Source organism: Megalops cyprinoides, chromosome 11, assembly GCF_013368585.1.
Source record: "Megalops cyprinoides isolate fMegCyp1 chromosome 11, fMegCyp1.pri, whole genome shotgun sequence".
In the NCBI taxonomy this organism is placed as follows: Eukaryota; Metazoa; Chordata; class Actinopteri; order Elopiformes; family Megalopidae; genus Megalops; species Megalops cyprinoides.
This window is the reverse complement of record NC_050593.1, coordinates 5,369,169-5,377,692: the sequence shown is the minus strand read 5'-3', so window position 1 is coordinate 5,377,692 and position 8,524 is coordinate 5,369,169. Positions and strand designations below refer to the sequence as shown.

The following is an 8,524-nucleotide window of genomic DNA, read 5'->3' as shown; positions in this document are numbered from 1 at the left end:
GACATCCTTATAGGGAGAATCTGAGCGATATATACAGTATCTGCCTACATCAGATTTTCTTGAAAGCTGACGCATACATTTCTTTCATGGAGCTCTCAAATGAAAAGTTTTCAGAGTCACATCTCAAATAAGATTTGAGACAACAATTGATCTCTCATTTTTAATCATTTGCAATTTGCACGTACTTACACATTCTTTATGATTCTGGTAAGCCATTCCCGTGTAAAGTGTACATAACACACTAATAAATTCTCTTAAATCACAGACTACCCGTGAGAGCCTCGCTGGTGCTGTGATGCTAACATAAACACTCCAGTATTGCAAAGGGAAATATCAATTTTGTTTTGTTTTGTTTTTTTTTTTTTTTGTTTTTTGTTTTTTTCGAAACTTTGTACTTACGGATTTCTTTTGAGGATTCAGGTAACTTCTCCTGTTAAAAGGACAGCAGAGCACTTTTAGAACTATAATTTCTGTAGCCAACACGTTGCTGTTATTGTGTACTTATAACAAGAGAGGGAGCTACATGTATTTCATAATAAATTAAAAACGGTTTACTGTGCAACATACGTACACTGTTAGCGCCTTTCTCCTCTTCTGATGGTAGCAGTTTTACAGTCAGCTCCAGCGCCCCTTTGCCCAGTCTCAGCTCATGCCCTTGTTTTTCAAGAACTCTCTGCCTCACTGCCGAGAGAGAGAGAGAGAGAGAGAGAGAGAGAGAGAGAGAGAGAGAGCAGAATTGTCATTTTTATTAATTTGTTAATGATCTAAGTAGACTCTCACGCTAAAGAACACAATAAACTGTTACCGAACGTAGCAAGATCGGGGTGTAGTTACGTAGACTTTCATGTTCAAATTTAGGGGGTGGGAGTAACTTGTCACATCTGATTCATTTTTGGGAAAGTTCAGATTTTGTCTATCGGTGTAGGGAAACACGTGTTTAAAGTCAATTTTACAGTAAAAATTAATCGTTTGTCAATAAAAAACGTGAACTAGAATCAAAATGCATGTCATCCTTTGCTAGCCAACTAGCTCGGGTACTTACCCTCTTCGGTCTTGAAACGTACTACAGCTCTTTGTCCGTCCGATTTTTCATACTCGACTACACAATCGCCACCATTAGATTTTTTACTTTGAAAATAAATGTTAAGCTTGTTTTTTAATTTAAGGGTACCGGGATCCCAGTTCCCTTCGACACAGAGAGGGAACGGAAATCCTTCGTCCATCGCTCCGCTCTTCAAATGCTATGTTCTCTTCTTCTGTACGCTGTACAATAATTGAGTTTCGCTTTTGTTTCTTCGAAAACGTACTTCCTTATGATTAGCCAGTTAAATGCAAACTAAAATTACAGTTACGTAATTTAGCTGGACTGGAATAAAGTTGCTTTCAAACATAGGTCTATAGTGTTTCTGTCCATGTATTGTTAATGTGCAAGATAGATAGGCCTATGGGTTTTGAAGTGAAGAGAAATCCCAAAATAGAACGATATTGGGAATATTATTATGGTAAAACAAGAAGCTGCCTAACATACCATTCGATCTATATATAATGGAAAACCTCGTCTGTAATACTATACTGTCAGTTGTGGTCAATATATAAGTTGACAATGATGGAAATATTTAGTAACGGGTAAGTGAAATTAAAGCTTCCTATAAACTGTGACTGGACTGCAGATTTTATCTCTAATCTAAATAGCTAAATTCTTATTTTTTGTAACCCTACAATCGCTTTCACCAATCTCAGTTTATCGTCGACATATCATTTGGATTGGAGTGAAGCAAGATTGTAGTTTAGCAGGACGTTTTAGGTTAGTGGAAAAACTGCCCGACGATGTAAAATCTCCTAAAACATGTAAACCTGTAAAATAACTGAGTTGTCTTAAAAGTTATCAAAACAAATGCCAAACAGAACTTGTTTTGATAACGCTAATTACTTAAAATATGCCAGGTAAACTGCTGCCCTGGGTGAAAAAACAAGGAAGTTTTTTGCGCTGTTTGTTTGATGACCCGTCTTTCACTTTCGATTCCTGGAAACGACATGATTATTTTCACCGTTGAAGAAACTATCGAGAAGACCGTACAGCAGACCTCCGCAGATAGCGAACTGGTAAGTCCCTTGAACATCGATTCTCTAAAATCCTTCTGCATTGCCTAACAGCCGCTGTTACGTTATTGCTGGAAACTTATAAGTTAAGCAGTCGATGTATTTACTAATAATTACCTATAACTTGCAGTCTCAACGACATGATTTAGGAGAGGTTCTGTTAATGTCTTCGCTGACTTGTCCTGTAATGTCATTTTACGTATAGCCAGCATGTGGAGGCAAAATTGTTCGTCTTGATGCAGACATTCACCTTAACTTTAAAACTTGTGTTTCACTCATCAGATGAGAATGAAATGGAGGGAAAGTGATTGTACATGAAATCATTGATAACATTTTATTTCTAACACATGACAAAATACAATTTTAAAACTGGGCGTGCCTCAAAATTTCGTTTGTAGCAATGTTTAGCCTATTTGTTTAGCCTTGGTCGGTTTATTTGCCAACAGAGACTCAGCTCTCAGTTTTTCCTCAGCATAAGGTTAACTTTTTGTATGGCGAACATTGCCATGATTAGCTTGCGGAATATTTGTCCACACACACACGTGTGTGTATATATGTGTAAAATGTATATAAAATGCTGGATATTAATGTCATGTTTTCACATTTTTTATTAGAGCTCTCTGTAGTTTCCTCTTCAGGCCTTTTAGCTGGTGAACATGAACAATAGCGGAAAGATTCCTGTCGACGTCGCGACAGCACAGCTCCTCAGTGAGTGCGGGGATGTTCTGATCCGCGTAGTGCAGAGTAAGTTTGGCTGCCGTACGGTTCTCCGCAACATTGGATCGCCGGCCGTCCAGAGAGTGACAGGAAAGCGGCGATGACCCAAGAGAAGAGGTACTCCATAAAGCTGTCTGGGTTGGAGATCTCTGTGTGGAAGGGTGACCTAACCACTCACCAGGTGGATGCTGTGGTCAATGCAGCCAATAATGATCTCCACCATGGGGCGGGGCTAGCAGGAGCTCTCGTGCGCGTTGGTGGGAAAAGCATCCAAAGATGGAGCGATGACATCATTACAAACAATGGGAAAGTAAGCACAGGAGAGGCTGTCCTCACCCCAGCCGGACGCCTTCCTTGCAAGTACATCATCCATGCTGTAGGTCCAGATCTTTCATACAATCCAAAGGAACAAGATGTTCAAACTGCTACTCCTCTTTTAAGAAATGCTGTTTGCAACATCATAAAACTGGCAGAACAGAACAACCTTCAGACCGTCGCCATTCCCGCTCTGAGCTCTGGCCTCTTTAACTTCCCCCTTGAGCGCTGTGCAGACGTCATTGTAAAAACTGTGAAAGATTGCGCTTTGAACAAGTATCAAAGTTCACAGCTTTCAGAAATCCGCCTGGTCAATAATGATGAGCCAACAGTCTCTGCGATGGAGAGGGCTTGCAGAAACATTCTGGGACAGAAGGGATCATATAGTGGAGCTGTGTTGGGCACTAGAACCAGCTCAGCTGCGTCCTCACTGCAGATGGGCGATGTCATCGTGCACATCAAACGGGGGAACATTGAACTAGAGAAGGTGAGGCTAAATGAGAGATGGTACACTGAGCAACATCCACACCTGTAACTCTCTGTGCAGACCCATAAGACCTGTTTGAGCGCCATTTGGCACACTTCAAATAAATCATTGAAGTCCATATAGTTGAACATGAATTGGAGCAACACATTATAAAAGCTTTACAGAAGAATACTGTCTCAGAGGACATATGTTAGAGATTGCTGTGACAGAGATCTGTGGCATGTAGAAGAATGAAGCATGTGACATAGAATAGCATGTGTAACAAAAATGTTAGTTCACACATAAATATCCACTTACAACAGGTTGGCATTTCTCAAACTGTAGGAATATAATGCCACTGCTGCAGTTTATGTTGCATTGTGCCATCATAAGAGTCATATACAAACCACAGCTATTATGTTTAAATGCAGAAAGTATTTTTTTTGTTGCATTGAGGTCGAATGTTCTCTCATTTACAGGTAAATGTAATTGTGAATACAATATCCCCTGCCCTTTGTTTATCAGAAGGGGCGATTTCAAAGGCTATATTGAAAAAAGCTGGTGACAAAATTCAAAATGAAATAAAATTGCATCATTGCAAAGGATTTGGGGATGTTATTGAAACCAACGGCTATGATCTCAATTGCTCTTGCGTGTACCATACTGTATGTGCACGCAGAACTGTGATGGATTCTGCAAAGGTAAGTTTCAAATTTCAGTACATTAATGTATGACAATTAATTTCAAGTATCAAGGTGAATGAATGTTGAACACTCACTGTGAAGTATCTATTTCAGTATTATTTTAATAACAGAATATTAATAAGTTGCTAATTGTCTTTTTTGTCTGCCTTAATATGGGAATGTTGTAAGACATTAAAATGGGGGGAAAAGAAACAGGGATCTAGCTAAAAAAAAAGAATAGGATGCATTGGAACATTGTCTGTGTTGTTTGCATATGCAGTTTAAACCATTTGGGAGCATTAGGATATTGTGCAGAGGTTTGTTCAGTGGTATTTTAATGTTGCATCCAGTACTACTTTCAGGATGTGCATGTGACCACTCAGTGTAGTACATGTAGCATGTATATCCACAGTCTGCTATGTTGAGATCAAAGGACTTTATTCTTGGTTTATGTGGTACGTTTCTAGATCCTCCATTCAGTTGTTTTGAAATGCTTGGATAAGGCAACCTGGAGCAAGCACACATCCATTTCCTTTCCTGCCATTGGCACTGGGAACCTGGACTTCAGCAAACAGGAAGTAGCCCAAGTAATGATGAGAGCAGTTTCAGATTTTGCTCAGAAGTACCAAGGAAAGAAGATGGATGTTTCCTTTGTTCTGTATCCATCTGAAGCAGATACATATAAAGTAAGATCTACTTTTGGTACTTTGTGAGAACTTACATTTATTTGATGCAAAAGATACACAAGATACCATAATCATCTCACCAAAGGTCATTTGTCAACAAAAACTACAACAGATTATTTTTTATGGATGTTTTTATTTTGTTATTCTTTGTTGTAATGTGCTGGTCGGCACCTTAAGAAAATGTTGGCTCTGCATACTTCTAGTTTGTATTCATGCAAGGACTGTAAGTGAAGTTCTTAGGTGGAATGAAATCCTCAACCTTTCCAGTCCCTAATAATTAAATCCTGTGCCCTTGACATTTCTGTTACCTTTGTTTGTCTTTTTATGCCACTGATGTTTTCCTTTAGGCTTTTGAAAAAGAAATGCATTCTCTTAAAGATGCAACAAAAAGGCCCAGTGCAAGCAGCAGTCCCAACAAAGGTATGCAATGTATGTAAACATATCAAAGAAAATAAACCCAAAAAGAAGTACCATTTTGGCTTCAGACCATTAACCTTTCTCCCAAACCACGGGTTTCCTGCAACAAATCATTTCGTGTTGTAGATGCAATTTTGGGGCGGAGGCTACTAACCAGGTAGCCTAGGTGACCAGGTAGGATAAAAATTGGCACTTAATTTGAAAGAGGTCAAAACAATCTGAGTGACTGCATATCAAGAACAATGTTGTACAGCTACAGAAGATATGGTATGAAAGATAATAAGTATTTTTGAACCCAGTGAAAACAGCCTGTTGATGCGGAAGGCATGTGACCCTGCTTTGCATTTTGTTTCATCTCTACAGATAGCAATGGATAAGCCTTGTCCCTCTATACACTGGATTTCTTAATGCATTATGTTTTGTGTTGTTCTCTGATTTATAAGGTTCATATTCAGAACATGTCAGCTCCTATGAGAGCAGTGGGGCCATGAATGAAGCACAAGCATACATTGAGCTCCACTGTAATTCCACTGAGAATCGCAGGGAAGCCACACGGTGGATTCATGACAGATTGCTCCTGATGCGTAAAAGTTGCACCATAATAACCAACAATCATATCCAGCACTTTGGCCTGAGGGAGCATGAGGAGCTGGTCTCCCTCCAGGCCATATGGAAGGTGTCCATTGGGGAGTTCCTACGGGATGGCAGTGCTGGAGTGATCATCAAAGGACCCTGGGAGGGGGTGAAGGGGGCTGCCCTGGCAGTGGAGGCCCTGTGCTGCCAGGCCCAAGAGGAGTTTGCCCGGGCAGAGGAGAATGCCATGCTGCACACTCTGGTGCGCTGGAGATGTGCGGATATCCCTGAGCTTGAGGAGCCAGAGAACAGTGGCACTTTGGAGAGGGCCTACCTGACTGGAGGGACTATTGAGACCTTAGTGTTGAATGGCAGTGAAATCGAGGTTCACCTCAAGAAACTGGAGGCAGAAAATCTCAGTGGGAAGAGTTGTAGAATTGAGAGAAGTAAGTGGACATGTGAACAACCATAATAGGGGGTATTCATAATAGTTATCTGAGCTATGGACACATGCCAATGATGACTTCTCTGCTGAACCTTCAGTCACCTCCTGTGTGTTATTTTTCAGGTGTCTTGAAAGACTACGATTTGAAATTTCCTAACAAGTCCTTTTATCAGAGGATGACCATAAATGCAAAGAGCACTGACCAGAAAGGCACATTAAATCAGTTTAATGGACTTAATATCATCAAAGTGAGTGGCAATACCAAAGACTATCCTTCTCTTACGCTTTTACATAAACAATAAATTATATTGTACATTTTTAACCATCAAGGCAATTCTAACTGAATGTTATGAGTGTACATTGCAGGTGGAAAATTGCTTCCTCTGAATTACTCTGTTAATTCCCAAATGAATAAATTGATGCACCTATTTTTGCTTTAGATCGAAAAAGTGCAGAACCCCCTTCTGGAGTATCACTTCAAACTAAAGCAGAAGCAGGTGGCTGGCAGTCCACAGCGTCTGTACCAGCAGGTTCCAGCACAGTTCTGTGACCTGGTGTGCCGCGTTGGTTTCCAGAGGCCATATTCCCTGCCCAAGGGTACGAACTCATCCTCCTCCAAATCATATAAAACTAATTGTAATTGTAGTAATGGGAGTGCAAGGCATAAGGAATCCCTATATTGGGTGCTGCCCTGCACTATGAATTACTGACTCACTGGACCAATTAAAAGACTTTGCTCTTTGTAGCAAAACACTACATTGATTCAGAGCAGTGAGTCAAACAGCACAGGATAGCTCCAGCTGTTCTGGGCTTCATGAAGCCTCATTCTCTCATCAGTAAGCTACAGAGCCTTGCAAAGTTTGTGATAAAGTCCCTTCACCATCACACCTATGGTAACCATGTCTCATTTCAGAGCAAAAGTATGGAGCAGGAATATATTTCGGCCACAGCGTGGACACAGCAAGGAAGCAGGCGGAGCATCTTTGCCAGGAGGAAGAGTACATATACATTTTTGAAGCGCAGGTGCTGATGGGAAAGGTCACAGCGGGTTCGCCACATCTGATTGTTCCTCCTGCCCTTGGTGTAGACCCCCTCTCTCTGTATGATAGCATGATGGGGGGGAAAGACACCTGTGTCATCTTCAACAGTCACCAGGCTCTTCCTGTATATTTGTTCACATGCTCAAAACCATCCATGAAAACCAACCTGTAGTCAGCATATGTGGATAGCTGAGTTCATCAGTCTTTAACAGGGAATTTGCTGTGCAGGCAGCACTTATCCATTCAGTCACCACGATTATCCAATTAAAGACTGTATTGTAAAGCTGTAATAAACCCCTCAAAGCCTGTGGATCCGCAGTGGACATCACTGTCTTTCAGTATCTGTTTGTGTCCAGATTCATGTTTGACTTTGAAATATTTTTTATTCGCAATCACTGTGGGAAATGGTTATCTGCATTGTGATTATCTAAGATGGAGAACAATTCACAAGTTGAAATTCCAATATCAAATGTATACATATTATTTCTGAAAATTAATCTGTAAAAATTCTTATGTTCTTCTGTATGTCTTTTTGAGATCAACAAATTATTGTGGTTGGAAAGGATTTTCTTGGATCTTGTCACACACTGTAGATAAAGATTGATTTCTGTGTTTCTGGAAGATAGAATAGTAAGATTCTGTTTATTGTTATTTTAAGGGTTATGGGATTTTAGTGTTTGGTTACATAATGAAATACCCATAGGTACAAGGATTTAGCAGTCTGGATACAACATAAATGTATAACCTTTAAAACGTAACGTTTAAAACGTGCTGAACTGGCTAAGGTATAACGCTAGCAGGTTATGTAAGAAATACAATGTGACTTCATCAGTACCAATAAAACAAAAAAAAATCATATGTATTGTGTCTTTTTACAGTTCAGAATATATTGTCTGCCTTTTTCCTTTTAAAAGAAGGACTTCAGCATGGTAGGTATGTCATTGCATTCATTTTCATAAGGAATCCAGTAGAACTGGTATGCCACACCGAAACCAGGTTTTCTCAGACTGCAATGCAAGAAGTCATTTCCTAGTTATTTGCAAGAGAGGTTGTCTATAAATGAAATGAGAGGTGACTAAAGC

The 8,524-nt window shown here is 40.0% G+C and overlaps 1 protein-coding gene across 1 annotated transcript; it reads left to right on the top strand.

The window, feature by feature from the left end:
* Positions 1-1,360: 1,360 nt before the first annotated feature.
* parp9 (poly(ADP-ribose) polymerase family member 9) lies at positions 1,361-7,737 on the top strand. The gene is made up of 10 exons (XM_036541010.1): positions 1,361-1,626; positions 1,945-2,103; positions 2,727-3,619; positions 4,078-4,299; positions 4,749-4,967; positions 5,315-5,387; positions 5,828-6,403; positions 6,526-6,650; positions 6,843-6,999; positions 7,316-7,737. The coding sequence occupies exons 3-10, from the start codon at positions 2,918-2,920 to the stop codon at positions 7,612-7,614; spliced, it is 2,373 nt and encodes a 790-aa protein (XP_036396903.1). The 5' UTR covers positions 1,361-1,626; positions 1,945-2,103; positions 2,727-2,917; the 3' UTR covers positions 7,615-7,737.
* Positions 7,738-8,524: the final 787 nt, after the last annotated feature.

What these genes read in the sequence shown, in the direction of transcription:
- parp9 (XM_036541010.1), top strand. Translation starts at nt 2,918, where the DNA reads ATGACCCAAGAGAAGAGGTACTCCATAAAGCTGTCTGGGTTGGAGATC. An exon ending in CTGTGATGGATTCTGCAAAG is followed by an intron (nt 4,300 to 4,748) that starts GTAAGTTTCAAA and finishes GTACGTTTCTAG; the next exon opens with ATCCTCCATTCAGTTGTTTT. An exon ending in ATGGACTTAATATCATCAAA is followed by an intron (nt 6,651 to 6,842) that starts GTGAGTGGCAAT and finishes TTTTTGCTTTAG; the next exon opens with ATCGAAAAAGTGCAGAACCC.